We start from the raw sequence: 24,321 nt of genomic DNA, 5'->3' as shown, positions 1-24,321 counted from the left end.
AACACCATCAAGACCCGACGCCAGAAGCATCCGAGACACCGCCGCTCCTCGCGCAGCTGCGGCAGGCACACCGCAGCATCGAAACGACGCAAGGTTATCGGGCGATTTGACAGTGAGGAGAAGACGTACAGTGGTTGGATAAATGTTGTTTTGTGGACGTTTGAGTAAGTGACAGTGCGCGATAGGTTTTCGAGCGGGTAGAAGAAGCCTCTGGATTTACAAGATCCGGAGTCGCCTGAACTCTGGACGTACAAGGATTGTCAGGCCCCGACGGGAAGTGAAACTGGTCCCCCGAATCATCGCGGTCATGGCCACGGTGTGCGTAATCAAAGTGTGACAGTGTGCGGGATAGAGAGGATAATAATTTTGTAGTTGAGTGGTTTTCTTCGGTGGTTGAATAACGAATGACCCTCGCAACGGCAACGCCAAGGGTAGTATAGGAGATGAGGCCCCGTCAGGACACTCGCTGAGCACGGGACAAAGGGGGTCTCAGCAGGAGCAAGGCTGCCGAGTTAACCTGGCCGCGACACGTACAATGATGCCACTCGCGCCGACGCCGATAGTCGCGGTGCCCTCGAAGCCGAAGATCGGTTTCAGCATCGACTCGATAGTCGGCGGGGGCCGCGAGGACCGGCTTAACAGGGTCGCGGATCACCTGGAACGCGATGGAAGTCCGATGGAGGTCGAGGGGTCCTCCTCGCCGGGCCCGATGCGGGGCCGCCAGGCCTCGCTGCAGTCCCCCGGGGGGCACTCGGAGGGTTCGGACAGGCCTGGGTCAAGGAGTTCCTCGGTCGAGTCGTATCCCACGGCGAGGCACACGCCCGCGCACAACGGGCACCCCTTGGGCCTGACCCACCACCTCCAGGAGTTCAACCGCACCACGTCCCACAGCCACAGCGGCGGCTCGACGCCGAACAACAGTCCCAGTCCCCCGCACCGGATATCCCGCGACTCGCCCGTCGGTGGGCACCCCCAACCACCACCCGGGGTCGTAAGGCCCAGTCCCAACTACCTCGCGCCGCCTCCGAGCGCTGCCGCCGCCGCCGTCGCCGCAGCCGAGCAGCTCAAAACCCTTTACGGTCTTCCTGGACATCCCCCGGGAGCCACGCAGCCCGGGCAGACCGAGTACCACTCCCAGCAACTCGCCCTCGCTGCCAACCTCGCCGCCGCTCAGCACTTTCAGGCTGCGAACCTAGCCGTCGCCCTCCAGGCCCACCACGGCGCCTCGCCTCACGGACCCCCCCATGGGCCTTATCCTCACCCCGGACCCCCCGGCGGGCCACACCCACCGCCGCATCCCCATCAGCCGCCCAGAGACAGCTACCCCCTTTATCCATGGCTATTATCCAGGCACGGGAGGATCTTCCCTCACAGGTTTCCCGGCGGTAAGTCAGACCCTCTTTATCAACTCCACGTGCGACAATCGGTGCAGGGGTACCTTCAGCTTCTGCCGATCGAGCATCGTCCAAGTCTCGAACGGTCGCTGACGCTCGGTTTTAATAACAAGCGAGTTATGCCGGATCGTTGAGATCTGCAAGTGTGAGCGTTATATTGTCAACTTCAGCCTCGTCACCTACTTGATCGGTTGCAATCTTCATTTTCATAAACGGTGGAAATTCACTGGCGTGACGTTCAGCGAATCGTAAATGACTCCGCGCACTTGTAATTAGTATACCTACTCGTTCTGGAAATATCAGCCACTGTACTCATAGCCACGAAATCTATAGCCGTAACTGTTCACTGATATCGGCAATTTCCACTCGTTTATGTTCAGGAAGTACGAGTAATCGGGATCATGACGATGCTTAAGTTATCCAAATGCATCGGAATGTGATTGATGATTTGACTAATTGTAAAATCGGAGCAATCGTCTATTATAGGTGCATTATACAGTTGAGTGCCCGAATTCTTCTGACGATGGATTCTTCATCCTAAATAGTTACACAACTTAGCAATGTAATGTGAAGAAAGCTAGTGATCAAAGCGATCGAACAACTCATCCAACACTGTACCTGAAAGATTCTACAATTTACCGACAGACAGCAATCGAGAAGCTTTTCAAATTATCATCAGTACTAAGTCTTCAGCCACTCTGATAAAAGATTTCTGATCGAGAGTCCTCATGAAATGTTTAAAAAATAAAATCTCGACTATCCAATCTATCCAAACGTCACGGTGTGATAATATTAATTTTTGAACCAAAGTGACTGTATATTGTAAGAAAATATAGTTATTCGCCAGAAAAAATTTGTCACGTGAGTTTGGGTGATACAATAAATTTTTAGACTTGAAAGACAGGTATTGTTTGGAGCAAAATTTTATGTACGGTATTAATAAAGTCCATCCGTACAATGGATATTGAAGCAAGATTGCTTCTTTCCATAAATTGGCAAAATTTTGTCGTCAAACAATAAACACGACGACATTTCAATGGAGCTAAAGTTGTACGACAGATCGAACTATAACGCGAAAGGAAATCGGTACAATCATCTTGAAGTGTCAATATTCACTGACGTCGGGGAAATTGTTTGCTGAAGTTGGGAATACAAGCAGCCCACAAGTCGGCTGAATATCCGAATGACGGAAGTTTACAAGAGTCTAACTAGCATGTCGATAATATATATATATATATATAATGCCGTATAAAATTATTTACCAAGATAAGATTATAATTGTCGCTACGCAGGTTGCTTAACACTGAAAGCGTAAAAAACCGAAAGAGAGAGAAAGAGAGAGAAAGAGATGAGAGAGGAGAGGGAGGTGTGGAGTATAAGAGAGCGATAAGGACGCGCTTCGGTTTATCAGACGTTCAAAGTCATTTGTTGTTCTTTATACTCTCGTTATATCCGAAGTGTCAGTGATCTACTTTCGAACAAATTTTACGAGTAAGCTAATGAGGTAACCGAGATTGTAGGCCTAGAAACTGCTAATTGTAATAACGCGCCAGCGTTTGTATTCGTTCCATTTTCCCATATTTAAGACGAACCTAGAAGAGGCTGTACCAGGACCGATCATTAGTACCTTGCAATAAGAATGAAATTGCCCATTCTTGGACTCCCGTATCCTGTTCAGTATGTACCGCGAGTTGCGAGAGCGATTAATTTCACTCCGAAGGCATCGATTAACGCGATCATTGTGCGGGTTAATGTTATTGAAGTGTACGCGAAACGCTATAAAGTGGAAAAAGCTGTATCGGTGCGAGTTTGCTTCTGCTGTACTTTACCACCACGTAGGTAGATATATTCGTACCCGCAAAACGGGCCCGTCGCAGAGATCGCCGATTGGCCGAAGCCCAATTATCAAACAACAGATTGTAACTTGACGGGGACTTTCGCGCCGGCTTTATAAAGGCGTTCGAACGAGGTCGGGCATTGACGGAATACCTTAGTCGAGGCTCGAGGTGTGCCGGACCATGCACCGTATACCGCGAAAGACAATTATCATAAATTTGCGGCAATCAGTAGCCAGATAGGCTAACAGGCATAAGCTGGAAGCACGCACGTGACCAGGTTGGACCGAGGGAATGCTCTCTCGCCCACTTACTGCCCCCCTGCAACAGAAAAATCGCAACATCGACGCCATCTTTGTTCCGTAATGACGTCACGCTCACTCCCTCCCTCCCCCTTGGTACCGGTCGTCATTGCGGAGGAATGACTCTCTGTGTTGGTACCAAACCGACTGTTTACCCACTTACACTTACGTTATACCGTGTACACGATGCGTATCGTTGTATCACAACTCAAACATCAATTATCTCCGTCGTATAGTTTTCGGTCGTCGCGTTATTTTTTGTTTTACGCTTCCGGTCGCTCCTGTGACTTCTCATCCCCGATCAATTATTCGACATTTCTTTCCATTCGCCTTCTCGCACGTTGGATGTCGAGTAATAACTATCGGGCAGCTGTTCGAAAATTAAATATCTACTCAAGTAGATACGATATTTTCGACCTGGATTTTGATTTTCACTGCGCAAGACGCGGAATCATTTCATTTTTTTTAACGGAGAAGCTCTACCTGTAATGGTTCACTGAGAAAAATTTCATTTGTTATGGTAACTGGAAAAGTTCAGTAAAACAGGTATCGTTAAAAAAAATTGTTTGAATATTGTTGGAATTACGAAAAACGAGGTACGCGTAAAACATTTTGCGCTGTTGTCGATAATGTTTTGGTAATCGCAACGCAAAATCATTTTTTAAGGTTTACTCTACTTTTTTAGTTAAACAAGGCTTTAACGTCAATTTATTGTTGCACAAGCGGTAAATTTTCGCAACAGTTGCGACAAAATATAGTAACAGTGATGATAACGAGAAAGAATAGTAACGGATACTAGAGACTATCCGTTAACAGCTAGAAAACTAATTTTCATTTTCTACCTAGAACTATGCTTTTCGATTGTGGTAAAAAATGAAAATAGTCAAGGACTGAGCGGTAACCGAAACTAAAATTTTCTATCAGTTCTGATCAATGGAAGTGCATTTTTCTTCTACGGATTAAATCCAATTCCTGACTATCGTTAATTTATCATTTTCATTATCTTGGTCGATTTAATGGTTTCAAAGTCGTTTGACTTCGTGAATTCGTTGTACAATGAAATTGTCGACTCACTTTGGGGTGTCGAATAACTTACGCGTGTTATCGCTCTAGAGGTTGCGACGATTAAGTTCAGTCGCACTTACGCAAGTGTGCATCGCAGTTCCTTTACACTGCACATTACGTAAAGTGAGATGCAGTATAATGCTCGTGTGGTTATTCAAGAACGAGCATAACTAATACCAACATGTGTTCGCGTTATACGAGAGTGAAAAGAGAGAGAGAGAGAGAGGGAGAGAGAAATAAAAAAAGAGTGATACTGGAGTCGTTACACAGTCTTTACTGATACCCGCTAATTGCAAGATAACGGACAAAGCTGCACTTAAGCAGGCTCGATATTGCTTCAGCCTTTCGAAAATATAACAACGCCATTAATTAAGAGGCTAATTGCTTGCGAGGGTCAATCTATGTTTTCACGCTGTACACTCGAAATGCATGAATTTTCATTCGTCTGATTTACGCTTTGAGCAATAGCCGCGATTTCTCTACTGAACGCCGGCTCGCCGCATGGCCTAAGTGTCCTTCTCTTTGGACCCATGAGTTAACCCCCATATATCCTGTGATTAATTGACCAGTTTGTTCACCGTTCTTAAGTATATAATCAACTTGGTCGTAGATCATGGGGTAATACATAAATCGAATCGCGTTGAATCATGCTTCCCGCACCCGGCCAAATCCCTAGACTACATCGATAAGTGTGTAGCACTGAACGGCCTACCCTTCAACAATGGTTTGAAAATAAACAGCGTTTCCACTGATTTAATTCCTCTGGCAGATTCACCGCGATTCGTTTTTCCTCAAACGATTTCGAACTGACAGAGGAAAAACGTTCTCGAGTCAGATCCTTGACACAAATCGTATCTAGAACGATGCATTGGTGCTTGACAGGGTGAAGAAGCCTGGAAATCTCAACACCGGATACTTGAATTCCGTATAACTTTCCATACCCGATTACGAAAAAGCGGAATGGATTCTTAAAAAAAGTATTCGTTATCTTGATCAATGAATCTAGTTGGAAAACGGTTCGGAACGTGGTTCGTTTCACATTTCACCATGGGTAAAGTGTCCAAGAGAAGTTAATAACAGTTGCATTATGTCTAACCGGGTAGAATCCCGCCCTCTGACATGACGCTGAAGCCCGACGGGGGGTCGGTAGGTAGCTAGACTTCCATTTTTTGACAGGGGAATGTAGAATCGCGCAATAGAAATAGGAAAGGTAATAACAAAGCGAGGCGGGAAAAGGTATACTGTGTATAGAAAATAAAAAGACGTGGTAAAGAGCAAAGCAGCGCGATTATTCCATTCATCCGTAGACCGTATGATACGCATTATATACCTCACGCTGCCATTCCACCCCGATTGTCAACGTTTTGCTGAATGTCCTGTTGTCACTCGTGTCTATTTCGTACGATGACACTTTTTTCCTGTAGCATGTCACAGGTACGAAGTATTATGTCGTGTATGTGCTGTCTATACATATACAGCGTAACGTATTCCATGGAATAACTTTTTTCGGAATCATTTCTTACTTTCTCCGCTTTCGTATAGTAATTTTCAATGCGCTCATCGCATCCCCGGGGCAAATTTACGACTGAATGAATTTCTGATCAAACTGAAAAAAGCAACAAACAATCTTTGCTACAACAAGCAAAGAAAAAAATGGGTATGGTTTCAAACCTCTATGTCAACTGGAACACGTGCCGCTAAGCTCTGCGAGTGTTAAATGTAAAATACATGTAGTTTTTATAACTAGTGATTGCAATTTTTATGACTTTGGTATAAATTGAGAGATCTGTTTGAAACTTGGCAGAGTTGTTGCTTATAATCATAGAAACTAACTGTGAAAATTTTTAAATTTTATCGTTGTTGACTTGAAGGCTTAAAACTTACCACAGATTTTTTCCTAATAATTTGGAACAGATCCGGATGGCGTCCCGTTGAAAATTTTTCTAACCCCCCAAACAAGGATCACCCTAACATATATATTGCACAACTATATAAAACATTTACTCCTCAACGTAATGCGATCAGCGACATTAGAAAAAAACAAATAAGCTACACTAAACCAAACTGAACTAAATTGATCACTTCAATCAAACATTTAATCGCTACGCAGCAATATATTATAAGGACGGGAGCTCACTTTGGTTGTGAGAAGAACCCGCCATCTGGCGGCGCGATGCTAAAAATTCGCGGTCAGAGTTGAATCGAATGATTCTTCGTGATACTTACTTTTCATCCGTTTGCTAATTTATCATACCGAAGTTGACGTCACGCTCGGTTGCCTTTCTTGACATTGGAACGGAGGCCGAATCAAGGATATAAACTAAGTGTTACCATAACTTTGTTACGCGTTGCGGTTAATACCAAGTCAAACCCCAGTCGCACATGAACCGGTAATACATTAGGTATTAATAAATTGCCATTACCATAATTGCCCGTTACACGTATACGGTATTGGTTGTATAGTAAAGGCGACGCACGAGTGTTGTCCTAACAAATTTGTTGTCTCATATTTCAGCAATTCAAGACCCACCTATGAATTTCTTGTACAAACACTGCACAACCTGAGCCTGCTCGCGCGCACACAAACGTCACCGTCATCTTCGCACACAACGTCGTTTCGTCTAGTGTTTAATGAACAGTGTTAAATGAATTGTGAGATACAGCATTATCCTCAACGGATATACATAACCCACCCAAGTTGACTCGTTCCTGCAACGGTGTGCACGTATTCATATTGAAATCTCGGTAGCTGTCAAACGTTTACACTATACCCAGCTGGTAATTAAGTTTCGGCAATCCGCTCGCCTGGCAGTCCAACTAATGTTCCTCGTTTAACATCTTACCTACACCTAGCGTTCACCGTACTATATGTCGTTTCATCAAACTATCTATAGGTATTTATTATTATTATTATTGTTATTATTATTATTATTATTATTATTATTACTCTCAAGTTCATGATTTGTGCACTTTCAGTTTTTTCCTTCTCTCGTCAAATTTTTGGTAACTTTGTTAAAAATGAACCACACATATATAAAATACTCCGTTGATGAAAAATTATATCATGTGTAATGTACGTCAATGTAACGTGCATATGGCGGGTGTGTATATATATATATATATATATAAACGTATATATATTTCGTTTCTGTGCATGTCTGCAGGCTTAATAATCAATATTAGCAATTTCAATTACGTTTTAAATAGGCTACCTCGTAAAATGGCTGCTTAACGAGGCGCTATTTTATACTTCGAACGTGCCTCTCGACCCGCAGCAGCTTTCGCGTTTATAAGAGCCCGCGCTGCAACTGGCAGCCTGGTCAAACATATCGCATGTATAATTTCAATTTAATTGACTCCGGGTAAGGAAAAATCAATCCATACACCGGGAGTTGAAAAAAAAAGTACCGCTTCTGTGTACCTGCAATGGAAAAAAGCAAATCGCCATATCGATCTACTGGAACGAATTAATCGCGTGCGGTTTCGTACAGAAACATTCGGATAAATTTTTATTACTGTCATTGTTCATGGAATTATATGTTGAACATGACTAATTTTATAGTTTTGTTGAATCGCTGGATCGAATTCATAGGTTTGATTTTTCTATGAATATAATTCGGTGACCTGATCGGTGATAAGAATTATTCACTAATCACAATAATATAATCAACAGTCGTTGCTTTTTTTTAAATGTCGTTGAAACAGCCAGTTTATATTTAAACCTTAGAACCTGAAGTGAATTAACAACTCTCGGTATCTTTATGTATATATATATATATATATATATATATACATATACCGACTGCATAAACCTGGATATAATTAAAATGAATAACATGCCTTTTTCCCGCATATATAAAAGTACATCTATGCAGCGGCGAGGCATGTTACACGCATAAAGCACGGCTTTGCTCCGCTATATCGTGTGTATCTACATAACTGAGTAGATATAACGGGCGTGCCCGTGCAATTATCGCCTGAATAACAAACGAGTTTTAAACGTTATACGCACAGGTTACGTGTAAAAGAAATTTTGAGGTTAGGCTGGTTGCGCGCGCAGACAAAATGGCGGTACTCAACGTCTCGTGCACGCGTACCAACCGCCCAGCGTTGCGTAACAATTAAAAAGGCGCCCCCCCTGCACGCACAGCTTACGCCTATTTGATACGTTGTAACGATCTGGTCTCGTTGGCTGTTGTTTTTTTCCTTTTCTCTTTCCTCTTCGTCTTCCGCTTCATTTTTTATTTCAAAAAGTATAATTTCAAGTCGCTCAGGGCGCCTCAGCTGCGCGGCCAGCCTGATCAGTGCAGTGGGTAGGATTCGAATATACCTACGTGGTGAGCTCGCTCTGCACGTAATTGCCGGTAATTACTGGGTCGCGCTCAAACTCGACTCAAGCTCCTCCGCTCGTGTTGTTACATTCGTCAGTGTGTGCGCTCTATGCGCCGAGAATGCCCGCGAGGCAAAATCTAGGAAGTTTTACTCGGCTATACGCCACGCTCAAACGCTTTTACGCGCAGATCAGCGCGGATTTGACTCGCGTATATAACGACGCGATGCTTATCGGATATGGGATGAAGGAGAATGAGAAAATTAGTCACACAAAACTGCCTGTTAAATGCCTCCTTTATTCGGTCTTTAAAACGATGTTTGAGTTATAGAGCAATTATACTTTTGGTATTCAGCGTGTGAGATTGATTAGTTTCCATTGAATATATATCGACTTACTGTATTCGCAAGCTACGACGATTTCCTCAGAAACTCAAAAGAAAGCGAGTCGATTACAAACACGAGCTTAGATTCTACCGATTAAATATCTCGAATTACTTTAACAATGATTGAAAACAAGTCAGTTCGTCGAATTCTGTAACGATGAAGAACATCTGGATACAAAAACGTATACTTCAAAGTTTGATTCTTCAAGCTAGATCGAAAACTAGAATAATGAGCCTTTGACCACAGAATAATACGAGATTTCAGAGATCTTTCAATTACGTGACTAAGTTTTTTTGTTTTATCAAATCGAGAGTAAGAAACTTGTAAAAACTGATTAAGATTATCATCAGTTATTTGAATAGGCAAATTTGACGAAATTTTAGCCTACGTTGAATCAAATTAATCTGAATTCAGTGAGGAATGTCAGATAAACTCTATAGTACAATTTTCTCAACACGAATCAATACAGAAAATGATCTGATCACTGCCCAATGCAACAGTCAAGAAACCTGGAGTTACAATTGCCTAAATTGAACCCCTATAATTACGAAAAATTGTTCGGTCTCTGATATAAAAAAAAAGCGACACGTAAGTGCACCAAATTTGTATCGAATAACTGTGTTACGTTTTAATGCAAAATACGTTTATTTAAACTACATATTCATCAAACCAATTCGTGTAGCAATCTGCAGTTGAACAATTATCACATTGTATCGTAGCTCCCGACACGACGCTAGTATGAGGCATTCGCATGTAGCGGACTGAAGAAATAGCGAGCCCGCAGCGGTTTCGGTCACGGAAAGACCGCGCGGTTCGTATTTTGCACAAGTATAATAATGATACAAGTATACCTGCACACGTACAAAACGATAGGTAGAAACAAAAATGTAATTGCAGTGTAAACGGGGGAAAAATCTCTACCGCGTGCATGTTCACAAAGAACGCGATGTATATCCCCGTGTACATATTATCCTACAATATATCCTCCAGGATATAAATTTTTCCCCTGTGCAGTGCGCATATTAGCACAGGCAATACACCGTATGCGTCAACCCGTTCGAAGGGTGGAAAAGGCAATATTTGATCAATGCGTTTACAACTAGAATCGTGCAGAGCAGTAATTATTATGCCTACAAGGCTGACCGGAAATGGTCACGCTATAGCAAAATAATTGAATACATCGCCGGCGAATTCAGTTTGCTTTCCGAATATATTAGGTATGTTATTTACGGGGTAGCAGAGGAAAAATCAATGGAGATCCTAGGGGATGACACAGAAATCTATAAGCTGAAAATTTTGCACAAGGCAAATTTAGTCAAAGATCAAATTTCTCAGTTATTCCACAGTCTTCTAACAAAGTTATTTCACCTTTATGTGTTTGTACACTGAGAGAAATTTTTAGTTCCGGTTACCGCTCAGTCCTTGACTATTTTCATTGTTTACCAGAATCGAAAAATATAGTTCTAGGTATAAAATAAAAATTAGTTTTATAACTGTTACCGGAAAGTCTAGTATCCTTTACTATTCTTTCTCGTTACGATCACTGTTACTATATTTTCTTGTAACTGTTGCGAAAATTTAACGCTTGTGCAACAATGAATTAACGTTAAAGCCTTATTTAACTAAAAAAGTAGAGTAAACCGAACAAATCGATTTTGCGTTGCGATTACCAAAAAAGCATCGACAATAGCGCAAAATGGTTGAGTGTAGGCTCGTTTTCATAATTCCAACAATATTCAAACAATTTTTTTAACGATACCTGTTTTACTGAATTTTTCTAGTTACCGTAACAAATGAAATTTTTCTCAATGTAAGATTCTGTTAACGTTCGCGAATTTTGGTCGAGTTTGCCAAGGGCGGCGGAATAAGGTAAGTGTACCAGTGATTGACACGTTTAGATCCAATTATTGACCCTTTTATTTTACAATATTCTAAATACGGCACAAATTGCAAATTGCTCGATGATTAAAACCAATTGTTAGAGGGTCAAGCACTGCAAATTTATTTTTTGCTAATTTTAAAACTTACGATCAAATAGATACAACCAAAAAAGGTCAATAATTGGGACAGTGTCAATAACTGGTACAATTACTTTAATTGGCCAACTTGATACCCGCTGCAGCGTTATCGCCGATTCTTAAACACTGAAGAATTCAACAGCACGTGCAAAACGTTTTCCTCAAATTTTATACTTCAAACCACAATAAACATCCACTTGCATGGTAATATGACGATTTGTGATAATTAATAAGAATTTCCTTGACAGAGGTCAAGATATAATTACACTATATATATATATGTATATATATATATATATATATACACATACATATGTCATATAACGCAATGTTTACGACATTTTTATCATGAGCTCTAATTGTCAAGAACGGTTTGATTAATTGCGGTTTCCGCTTTTCTTCAACTTTTTTATTCAGGTCCAGATATCCCCGGATTCCTTCTACAGCCGTTCAGAAAACCGAAAAGAATCAGGACGGCGTTCAGTCCCAGTCAACTTCTGAAGCTCGAACACGCTTTTGAGAAAAATCACTACGTCGTTGGAGCGGAAAGAAAACAATTGGCGCAGGCTCTTTCGTTGACGGAAACACAGGTGAGGAAAATTTCATTTCCCATCAGACTTATTACACTGGTCTGCAACAAAATCCTCCTTCAAAAAACTATGCCATAAATATGAAGATTTTGATGCTCTGAATCTGTTCCCGATGGCCGATTTTTTCTATCACGTCTCAATTTTTTTCCGAAATATCATAAATTTAGGTTTTTTTTTTAATTCGTTTTATGCGTTAACATTATAAACAACGTATGTACGTACGAAATAGGTTTTAGCTAGTCGTAAGAGAAAGGAGGAAAATGGTCAGCAGCAATGCTTGCTGATTTTTGTTGGTCGATTCTCCGAGAAACTTCGATGGAAACGATGAAAAGAAAACAAACTACAAAATAACTTGAACCATATTACCATAATAAGATGAATATACTGATATTTTTATAACTTGTGACTGTAAAATTAGCATTTTTTGCTGTACAATTTGGACCGTAGTCTTTTTTCACTTTTTTGTAATTGTTGTTACTTTGATAATATCGCTTTATAATTAAATGAACATTGTATTTAAAATCTATGTGCCGTATTTATTTGCATGTTAAATTCCGTGCTTAGAGCACCAAATACGATGTTATCATGGATGAAAACAATGAGGACAAAAAAATTAATTTTTTTTTTGCAGACCAGTGTTATCAAAGATATATTTATGTATTTACTCACGTTGCAGACAATTTGCGATCAGCAATCGAACTACAATCGTATAATTTTAATTCGTTCAATGTAATTCAAACAAACTTATGTACCTATATCGAAACCTTCGGAAGATTCGTACAATTATTCAAAACTTTTCAAACTTACAATTGTCACTCGTGAGATTTTCTTTTCTCAGAAATCCCGACAACGTATGAAATTAATTCAAAAGTTGCGAGAACATTTATCAGCTTATCGTGTGCACGATATTACACTTGGAAAAAAAATGTCTGTGAATTTAACAAATCTGTTCTGAAAAAATATATAAAAATGTTGTATCGTAGGAATTTATTAGCGAGGATCGAAAATTGAATGTTTTCAAATTCTTACATCCGAATTATCATTTCACGCGGTCGAATGATATAACTAGTATTCCAATATGGCCGACTGTGCACAGCGTAAGCACACGAGCCCCTCCTCCTAGACTTAACGAGGGAATTGATATGATAATTTGACACGGGGGACATTTAACGGTTCCGCGTATGAGCTGTATGAGAATTAAGCAGTGTGATTTAACACACTGTACAACGTATAAAGGACGGTAAAATTTTTTCATTCCTTTTAATATTTCCTCCTTCTCTTTCCCTCTCTCTCTCTCTCTCTCTCTCTCTCTCTCTTTATATATACACTGCTATGTATAAAGAGAGGGGATCACTGTGACAATTAAATTCAGGGGCAGAAAATGTCCAGGCGTGTTATAACGTGAATACACACTGCACTGTGTTTAATATGCGCGCGCATTTGAACGATGGCAACCATTTTACGGGACGGGGTTGTTACAATTAACTCGTTATAGAACCCACGATGGGATACAGCTGGGAATTTTCTTACATCTCAGATTTATTTCTTTATCTTTTTTTTTTCTTTCACAATTTATTTATTCAGACAGAATTAAAGCCGGAAATCAATAAATTAAATAACTGCAGGCTTATATTTGTAACAATTATCAATTGACTTGACGTGAATGCAATAAAGTTTTACATCAGCTACTGGAAATATATTATTCGAGGTCGAAAAATTTCTCACGATTACTTCTACGATTTAATAAAAGTAATAAAAGTAAATTATTTGACGGGATTTTTTTTTTTATACGCACCGCTGTTATGAATAATTTCATTTCTCATCGGTTCCGTTGAATAGTTGAATATTCTCTGCATTTGACACATGATTATCAGTCGAACTCTCTCCAATTTGATTAATTCATTTACTGTTTCTCAAATCTCGAGCGATTATAACTTGAAATTAAATTTTTATCAGAATCCAAAAAATCACGACAATACAAGTAGTTTGAATAAGACGACTAATGAACAATTCAAGGAATTATTCTTCGTTGTTGTAAAAATTATTGCAACTCAAAATGGTGAATCGTATAAGCCAGTAATAATCGTATGAAAATTTCATCTCGAATCATCTGCAGATTATTATCGCGTGAATTCGAGTAAATCGCTAATTGTCCGGAGGAATGCATCTAGACGGATCGTGATTCGAGGTAGTACCTAAATGTGGGTCTGGGCCGTAGCTTTGGGCCTCGTCGTCGGAGGTGGTGGTGGAAGCCCGCGGTGCAGCGAGCTCGAAATATAAATTAAGAGTCGGCCGGGAGCCGTTCGCCTCGAGTTTAATGGCGGCGGTGAATAATTAACGATTCCCCAGTCCCAACATATATGGACAGCAGCTCGGTTCAGGTATGCGCGAGACTCGATCAGGCGGCGAACGTAATTGCGTCAAGTAATTAAACCGCCCGGAATTGACCACTTACCAAACAAAAGATGCAAATTGAAAGATAATCGGGCCCGCGGCTGATTATTACTCGACAAGCATTTCACGTATGCCTGCGCATTTCTTGCGAAATTAAAATATGGTGGATATAAGCAGAAGATCGTTTAAACTCGAAAGAAATTTCGTCTCGTTCATTTTTATTAAGCAATACGTTTTATTCGTATGTTTGTGTAGTAGATTTATCCATTTGTAGTAAATCCAATGTAGTAAGGAGTAAAGGTTTCATTTTATTCGATTCGAAATTTGTTCAACAAATGCGATGAAATTTTTTGTCTCGAACAAGTAAATATTCCAACTAATTTGTTTGGGATACCTTCTCGTTTTTTCGAATTTCTTTATCTGAAGCATGAAGAGAAAACTTATTAAACTCTAAACAAATTTGGTCTAATTCCTTTTTCTTTTTTTCTGAAAGAATAAATTTCATTCGTACTCATATGAGTAGACGGTAGATTATCCATACGCAAAGTAAAAGTTTCATTTTATTCGATTCGAAATTTGTTTCGACAAATGCGACGAATTTTCCTCGCGAACAAGTAGATCTGAACTGCTTGTTTCTGTACTTGAAACTTCACGAGAAAACGCAGACAGAATTTAAATCCTGTAAGAAAGTAAACACCGAAAACCACATCGAGCAGAAGATTTATCTTTAGATAGTCATCGGGGAAATAATGAGTGATGTAAATTTGTTCGATTTCGTGAAATTTTACATTCTGATATATTCTAAAGCCGTATTTGATCGCTTATGAAATCGTTTCTTTTAACTGCGGATTTATATCAATCCATAAAATTTTTATTGATTTTCGGGCGTTGATTAATAAAATTGCTAATTGGCAGCGAATTAATGCATTTCGCAGTAGTAAAATTGTTGATTTCGCCGAGCGGAAAGAGATGTGTTTAAAAACAATCAATATTCATTCGACTCCAATCAGAATCATAAACAATCGGCATAATCAGACGGATATTATAATTACCTTCGAATACTGCAACGATGCGATTCTGCAAGTCAGCAGCAGCAGCTACATCTCATCCAGTGTGTTATGCTAGTTCACTTTTTGCACTCTCGATCACACAAATTAAATTACAACTGCGGGAACGAAACTGGCACGACCGAATCACATAAACTCCCTTGGTTTGAAATAGGAAAATATTGACAATTTTGAGGAGCGTTGGTAACCGTTCGATATTCTCGTCTCTTATCGCTGCCAATTATTATACCGATATTTGAAATTTAACGGTTGTCTCACAGTAGAATAAAAATTCATCTGTTCCAGTGAATTAATTACACTTTTATTTTGAATACAGATGTATTTGAATGTGGATTATTTTAAACTGTTATTTATATTACAGGATATTTGTATTATTTTTCGAAAGCTGTGATGATCGCCATCCTGCGATTGATTTATAGCAAACCGAAGCTCAAAACTAGACTGTAAAAACAGATTGATAACATCGCGATAAATATTCTCTTAAAAATTATCTCCATAGCAAAATCAATTTAGAATCCAAACAAACAATAACCTACATATCTATATATATGTTATTAGACAAATTCGAAACGAATGAAATTCTTTCTAAAACAAGTAGATGCGTTATTCAGGTTTCTTCATATTTTTCAATTAATCTATTGCAAAGAGTTCATTCACACCGGAAGATTTTATGTTTTTTAAATTATTTTTAATCCCGTAAAGAATTTTCACGTGATCATAATATTATGGGGATATTTTAGGTATAATGTTATTAATTCGTGGATGTAATAAAAGAAATTTGACACTTAGCCAACCCGTGTTTATTGAAGAATAATACCTGCAGATGATTTATTTGATTTCGTTTAGGATCGATTAATAAAACGTTTGTCACTCGGGCGAAGATCGAACAGATTTAATGAGAACGTGTACCGTCACGCCTGGATATTATTCCGTGGGTATATGTTTTGAATTTATGAATATCAAATGATTCATATCGTGGTGACGATCAAGTAATATTATTATACACAGTTATAACGAACTGTCTCGTAAACCAGGAAGAATTTATTTCTTTCTCTTTTTCCTTTCCTCGTCTTCTTCATCATCTTCCTCTTCCTTTTCTCTTCTCAACAATTTTATACCGTCCGCGTCCCACGTATTAAATTTTTGTCACATAAATTCATTCAAATGAAATATATGAGAGTTGCGAGAGTAAAATATCAAACGCAAAAAAAAAAAAAAAAGAAAGAAAACAGAATTCTACTCCAAACGTACAAAATCTCGTCATTTGAAATATTTCAGAGCTACTTGCGTTTTAAAAACAAATTATAAATTTAAATTTAAAAAGCTGCATGGCTTGGAAATTGTTTTTTTTTTTTTTTTTTTTCTTTCCGAATAATTTTCGGGGGAATTTCGTTACATCGCGTGTCTGTAATTTTTGAAAAAATGGAAATCAAACGCGATTCGTCGTGATATGACATGGCGCGATTTGTAAATTATTAACGGATCCGATTTCCAAACTTCGTAATTCAGCATTGGGCTAGATTTCCGAGTTTTTCCTCTGCTAGCGTAGAATTACGAAACTCAATGCAGCGGTACAGTTGTGTAATCGCGTTAGGGTCTTATCATTGATCTTGAGAATTAGTGCTGCTACACCCTCGTAAATAAGTACAACATGTGCACGCGAATCGGAAGCCGTAAAACTTGCTGGCGAATATTACATCGGATTACTCACGATTGCTCGCCTATTTTAGAGCTGTTTATACAATAGCAAAGTATTATTATAGTACGCGTATCGCGGTATTCGCGATTTTTTACAGAGACGTACACGCAGATATCTGCTCTGTAATGTGACGTACGTGTGCGTTCCTAATTACATTGATCACGTGACGTGCATGGTTTATTCGATTAATGATACAGAAATTATTACAAGAACGAGAAGTAAATTTCATTAGATATACGAAGCCGTTTTTCTTCATTCTCATTTCGTTTGAATATTTGAGAAACGGCGATATTTATTGTGTGAATTAATTAGCCAATTGATTGATGTAAATTTCACAGTTGAATCAGACTTGCAATTATTGAAATAAATTTTATTCAAATGAAATTGTGCCGAATTTAACGTTAAATAAAATACGTCTGATTAATTTTTTACAGGATAATCTTTTGGGCACTCGAATGAATCCTTTTGATTTTTGTCATACATATTACATGTGGAGAGAAGCTATGCTTATATAGTATGCCTATTAGGTTGGTCCTTATTCGGGGTGTTTTCGAATCTTCCTGCCGACAAGGCAGAAAAAGTTTGCGAATAAATCAATAAAAAAGTACGCGAAACCGGGAACCTGTAAGCCAACCCTAACTAAGTACTCCCGCCAAGGCCATGAATTTTCCCATGTAATTTCAATGGGAATTCGGACTTACTGCACTATTTTTTTTCACCCCCGCCTAAATGGTATTTTGAAAATTCTGAAACTCGGCATATGTCTTTCCTATATTCATAGATATTCTAAAAAAAATTGGCCGATTTCCCATTGAAATTACATGGGAAAATTCATGGCCTTGGCGGGAGTACTTAGGGTTGGCTTACAGGCTCCCGGTTTCGCGTACTTTTTTATTGATTTATTTGCAAACTTTTTCCGCCTTGTCCGCAGAAAAATTCTAAAACACCCCAAATAAAGACCAACCTAATGCCTGTGCAATTGCCTCGCGTTAATAAGTTGAGGATTTATATGTATATTTGTTCCTTTCTCATCTTCCAGTACATAGGTATAGCGGGTACTATTTAAGATTCTTAATGCGTAAACGGCATGTCACTGTCACTTCGTTACGCGCATACAGATCGGACGGTGCACGTATTAATAGAACCGGTAGTGCATTTCATACCTATCCATCCTCTCGGATTTATACGCTTGAAAACCGTACCTTGACGAATGAAATTTTCATTCGAGTTCTGAGATCCAGTTATTATTTTCACTTCTAACATTTCTAATTTCAACGTGCAAGCTTTCGTAATCTCGGAATTTCATAAACACCGGCTTCGTCAATTACGTCAATTGCATTCGTCGCAATTTTTTTTCTTCACAAGAATGTTGTTTCCATAAACCGTCAATAAATATTTCATCGTCCGCAGTTTATACGCAATTTCCTATTTTCAACGTGGATAATTTCTCTTTGATCGTTCTGTCGCTTCAACCGTACACAAATCTAAATTTCCCTGCGTCGATTTTCATTGTAAAGTATAAAAAGCACGTCATATAGGATCAGATATATATATATATATAATTCCGTGCGTCACATATGTACCCCTGGATTACGTACGTGTGAAGGTGGCGAAATGAAAACGTAATTCAGGGAGATATTGAGGAGGGAACGTGGGCTCAATTTCGTCCTAAAAAAACATCGTCCCTCCGCAAAGGTTTCCCCGGGAAAAACTCTAATGCGGTGTCGTTTCATATTTCGGAATAACACCGAAGCGTATAGAGGCATAGAGCCTCCGGACCGTCGGCTGGCAGATACCCAGATAACGAGCGTCGCGTGTTGGGAGAACACTCGGTGTTTGCCCTGGCAATATCGCCTCGACACGATCAAAAAATAATATCGTTCGTTTATTTAACGGACGATCGTTTCGCGCTACTACCGAAGGGCTCCGCCGTTCAGGGGATTAAAAATGGGTTTACTGAGCGTGACATCGGTGCTGTACCCGGATTATCACGATCCGGGATCATCGCGATCGCTCGCACCTTGCCGACTCCGGTCCATTTTCAATCAGCTATATTTTCGCTTTTCATATCGAACTCGTACAACTGCGAAAAAGGGTAAACCGAGTGAAAAACACTGGAATTTATCGCCGCTCGATCGGCGATTCGATATTTTTCCAAAACGTAGACTGAACTCTTTTTTTTTTTTCATAATACAACTTCATATGCAAACGTAAATTCATACATTTTCTTTTCCCTTACTGGAAAAAATCCTTAACTCGAGGGTAAATTCAAACCCTCAATTTTCTTCTTATGGGAATTCTGTATTATCTATAAGTTAGAGGTACAAATTCACTCCGTAGTTTAGGGTCGTTTTTCGTACAGGCGTTAGGACTTGAAAAATAATTGTGAAATTCGTGTACGGAAAGATTCGAGTTTTTTTACTTCTCCCTTGTTCTATTTTCTGCAAATCAAGAGCGCCTATAAGAGTGTAAAAACGTAATTTTTCACTCATCGACGGTATTTGATCCGATTTTGCATCCAAACCTAAAGAAAAAAGATCGGCGTAAGTCGCACAGCATCTGTGACCGGAGCCTCTAACGATAAAAGACGTTAATCGTAGTTAGAGAATTCGATTTAAACAGCATGCCTAATTTCTAATTCCACCAAAGTGCCGATAAAATCTCACGCTACGCGGTTTTAACCGTGCATTTTAATTTCGCCTTACTCTACGAGCGTCGTAATAAGTATATAATTAGGAAATTAGTGTATATAAATTGCTCCGACACAGCAACAATGATATTAAACCGAAGGATAAATCGCGATCGATCTACAATATCGCTGTTCGATGAGACAACTAAAATTTCATTCATCATCGCAGGAACTTTCGTTAGGCGAATATCCAGTTTCCTGTCACCGCAGTTAAATCTGCACGGACGTGCGGCTCTTGTAACGCACAGCAATAAACGTAATTATATCGAACAGTGGTTACAAAGCGTTTGATAGATCGAGCATATGCCTCCGTATCCCGCGCGCATTATTATTATCCGTAGCGTAGGCCTGCAGCGTTCGTTCCTTACCGGGCTACCAACCTTTCCTTGCGTAATTAGAATATTAATTAATAATCCGGATTAATTAATTCCCGCACGATCGACGACGCATACCGCGAGCCTCGACTCCGCCCATCTCGACTAACCCATCGTGTTATTATTAAACATGCGCACAGCGGTGTAACTCACTGCTGACGTATATTGTGGGCACTCACTGTCACCGCGGTTGTTTAATTACATACCCGGAGTTCGTTATTTCATCCGTGAGAACACGTGTCTTTGATCATTGTTTGTATTGATAAATTTATGTTTATCACCGTTACAGATATACGAGTATTATCGTGCATGGTGCGCGGGAACTGATCGTAAAGAAATTTATATCCGAAATTGCAACATTTTATTACGCAAAGATAAATTTAAGAGGCCTTGATCAAATAATAATCATCATGACTTGGGTCCCGATGAAACCTGGTCGAATCCCTGCGAAGAGAAACAATTTTTCAACTATTTCTCATCCTTAACTGAATAATGAATTGTTCGAGGCGATAGAATAATTGATTGATTATGAGCTTCGGGAATCAGTCGGGAGTTAATTAAATTTTTACTCATATTTTAGGTGCAGCTCGTTTTTTTATTCCCGGGAATTCGCGACTATAAATATTTGTATTGACTATATATTTACTCAATTTAGTCTCGTTATTGTGCAGGAATTGTACCATTTTATAATACACAAGCTACCCTAAAAGGGACCATCCGACAAACGCGTTCACTTTTGGAGCCGTAAAAGGGGGGATTTGTGACGCGTTATCTTAGGGGGGAGGGGGGCTGGTCAAACGATCCATTGTTACAGGGGTGGGGGGGGGGAGAGGGTGAAGTCGCCCAAAAAATGCAAACGTATTTGTTGAATGCCTCCTGAGGCCCTGATTTGGTAGCCACGTGAAATCCTGAAGATTATCAAGATGCCCCGATAAATCCCCATTTGATCGCTATCGGAAGAAACAATTTTTCAACTATTTTTTACGGTCGACCAAATCATTCGAGGCGAATGAACTATCGTCTGACCCGGCCCCGGTTGGGAATTAGTGGGGAAACATTGTCGTGAAAGTCATGAGAAGGCCCGACTAGACCCAGAAACAAGGCTTTAACGTCAATTTATTGTTCCGCAAGCATTAAATTTTCGCAACAGTTACAGGAAAATGTAGTAACGGTGATCGTAATTAGAACGAATAGTAACGGTTACCAGACTTTCTGGTAACAGTTATAATAGTAATTTTTATTTTCTACCTAGAACTATATTTTTCGATTGTGACAAATAATGGAAACAGTCAAGGACTGAGCGAAAACAGGAACTAAAAATTTCTCTCAGTTTGGGGAACACGACGACACGTATCTCGTGATCGAAGCTCGCCGAATCGTCGTCAGCAGAATATGTGGGGTGTGCAGGGACGAGACCGCTTGCCACTTACCGAACAATTACCGCGGCAAATAGGAGGCCCCGTCTTTCAAGCTCGCAGTATCCGATCCCATCGGAACTCACCCCGCGATTCGCTAACGGTTTAATCGTTTAATCCGGTTCCGCGGGAGCTGCTCCCCCATTTGGTAATCACCCTCCGCGGCATCGGTAGTCATGGCTACGCCGCGTCTCCGACTTCTGATTCGTCGAAATCTCCGCAGGAGGGTTGGTACCGTTTCCGGTTCAAACGTTCGTCTCTAATACCCCCGAGATGATGGAATAGCTCGCCCGGGGGCTGCTTTATCGTCCGCCGGGGATTACCCGCCGGATTTATCCCTGCCTTCAGCCGCCCCTCTTCTTTCGACAACCTTTCGCCGATTCGATGGCTGAAAACTTTTGCCTCACCCTATCGTTCACGTCGTTACATTGTGTGCGCACGCATCGGAGACACACGCCTGCCTGTGATAATACAATGATAACAGGGATCCAACGGTTGGTGGAAAATCCGCGACACCCTTTCGCCATCAATTTTCAACGGATTTGAAAATAACTCTTCTCGCCGCGGGGAAGAAAAGCGATCTCTCGGTCAACTTGAAAATTCCTAATTTCACACGAAGTGTGTTGTGTTTTGGAATGCGGACGATTATTTTCGAGGGGCGAGTAAGACGGAGGAATGGTTGCCTTCTTTTCGAAACTTACACCGAGGGATATTTTTAGTTCCGGTTACCGCTCAGTCCTTAACTGTTTCCATTTTTTATCACAATCGAAAAATATGGTTCTAGGTAGAAAATGAAAATTAGTTTTTTTTAGCTGTTACCGGAAAGTCTAGTATTCGTTACTATTCTTTCTCGTTACGATCACTCTTACTATATTTTCTTATAACTGTTGCGAAAATTTAACGCCTGTGCAACAATAAATCGACGTTAAAGGCTTGTTTAACTAAAAAAGTAGAGTAAATCGAACAAACTGATTTTTCGTTGCAATTACCAAAAAAGGATCGACAATAGCGGAAAATGGTTACGCGTACCTCGTTTTTCGTAACACCAATAATATACAAACAGTTTTTTTTTACGATACCTGTTTTACTGAAGATTGCTAGTTACGGTAGGTAACAAATGAAATTTTCCTCAGTGTTGTCGAGGCGAAAGTCATCGTTGAGACATTATTTTACCAAAATAGCAAGTCGCGGTTCTCGATCAATACCGGGAAATTTGACGATGAAGAAATCCCACTTGTGGAAACGATTGGCAATTTGGAAATGAATTGGAACTTCTCCATAGTCAATTAACTCGAAACTGAAAAGTGCGCTTCGCTACTTTGGAGAATTGATATGCGCGTGTCGAGCTTCACGTACTGCAAAAAGTTTTGGATTCGATTTTCCTTTCGTAACGTGAAAATTAATTGTTCTGTTGCCAGCGTTGGAGAAACAACTTTCCCGAATCTATAAACGTTACATATAAGAATGGCGTTCGTGGCTAATTCAATGGGGTTAAAGTCGATTTGTCGAATGGCTCGAGTCAGCAATGCCTTAGCATCGAACCCTTTGAATAATCGTCGACGCGCTAAAAGACGGTACAATGCTGATTTTCCGGCCCGATAGAGATCGGAGGGGCGAACCCTCGACGGAACATTGCCTCGGAGTCAATTCGCGGACAATGATTCGAGGGGGTTTCACGGATCTTAGGGCGCATTGTTACCGGAAACCCTCGTTCGGGTCGGGCCTCTGCCGAAGGGTCGTCGCGCCGTTGTTGCGCCCGATTAATTCGCTGCGGGGACAATTCTGACCTCCTCTTCTCCCGTGTTCCAGGTGAAGGTCTGGTTCCAGAACCGGCGGACGAAGCATAAGCGGATGCAGCAGGAGGAGGAGGCCAAGGCGCAGCAGCAATCCGGGGGCAACGGCAACAACGGAGCAAACAAGAACACCCATCACGTCAGCAAGTGGCAGCAGGAGACGGGCGACTACCACCAGGACGAGGACGAACACATCGATCCGGAGAACGACGAGTGCTCGAGCGGTTCCGAAGCGTAGCTAGACGTCCTTTGCCTGGACTAGATCGAGGCCTCAGAGATCCGCCGAGTCCTTTGAATTTTGGATGACGGACGCGTGCGCGAGCTCGACCAATTTTCCCGGGGAAAAACTGAAGGAAGGGGCGTAGATTCGACTGCAGGAGGACGAGGACGATCGTATAATGCTCAAGGAGCGTGCTTCCTCCGGATATTGTGTTTTCGGTGCAGTGAAATTCGATGACCCGAACCTATCGAGGAAAGGGCTGTCAGAGTTTCTTACGATCAGGTGAACGAGCTTCGTCGATTAAGGGGATGGAGTTTCGCGTCGTCGCGCCGAAAAACGACTACAAATTTTCACCTTCGGTATTTTCATACTTCTTTCTGCCTACCTTCGACCGAAGCGATGAATTTTTAAGGTCACCCTCGCGAATCGAGGAAAAACGCTCTTCGTACCTAACTACACAATTATCTCTTGCCATGTCGTATTCGCCATATTATTATGAGAAATCGAATAAACTGTACGATGCGTGACCTAAACTTGAATATGCAAATCGATCACTTTTAGCGATTGTAAATATAAAGAAGTTACGTTCTGCGCAATTGATCCGTGTGCGTGTGTCGTGTGACCGTTTATCGTTCTACACTCGATTAAATTTTTAGTACCTAAATATATATATATATATATATATATATATATATATATATATATATATATATATATATATATATATATAATATATAAATATATATATAC

At 40.4% G+C, this 24,321-nt stretch overlaps 2 protein-coding genes across 3 annotated transcripts in view; one reads left to right on the top strand and one right to left on the bottom strand.

Moving 5' to 3' along the window:
• Positions 1 to 24,321, bottom strand: part of LOC124294122 — a 172,802-nt gene that overhangs the window by 31,042 nt on the left and 117,439 nt on the right. The gene's annotated exons all lie outside the window — the stretch shown is intronic.
• Positions 15 to 24,248, top strand: LOC107226658 (homeotic protein empty spiracles). The gene is made up of 3 exons (XM_015667543.2): positions 15 to 1,385; positions 11,748 to 11,920; positions 23,368 to 24,248. Exons 1-3 carry the CDS (start codon positions 536 to 538, stop codon positions 23,587 to 23,589), a joined length of 1,245 nt encoding a protein of 414 aa, XP_015523029.1. The 5' UTR covers positions 15 to 535; the 3' UTR covers positions 23,590 to 24,248.

This window comes from Neodiprion lecontei, chromosome 4 (genome assembly GCF_021901455.1).
Source record: "Neodiprion lecontei isolate iyNeoLeco1 chromosome 4, iyNeoLeco1.1, whole genome shotgun sequence".
NCBI classification, from domain to species: domain Eukaryota; kingdom Metazoa; phylum Arthropoda; class Insecta; order Hymenoptera; family Diprionidae; genus Neodiprion; species Neodiprion lecontei.
This window is presented reverse-complemented; position numbering and strand designations above follow the sequence as displayed.

Bases quoted from the DNA above. Each gene is read 5' to 3' on its own strand.
- LOC107226658 (XM_015667543.2), top strand. From the start codon at position 536: ATGATGCCACTCGCGCCGACGCCGATAGTCGCGGTGCCCTCGAAGCCG. The intron at 1,386-11,747 runs GTAAGTCAGACC...TTTTTTATTCAG, and splicing joins CCCTCACAGGTTTCCCGGCG to GTCCAGATATCCCCGGATTC. The intron at 11,921-23,367 runs GTGAGGAAAATT...CCCGTGTTCCAG, and splicing joins TTTCGTTGACGGAAACACAG to GTGAAGGTCTGGTTCCAGAA.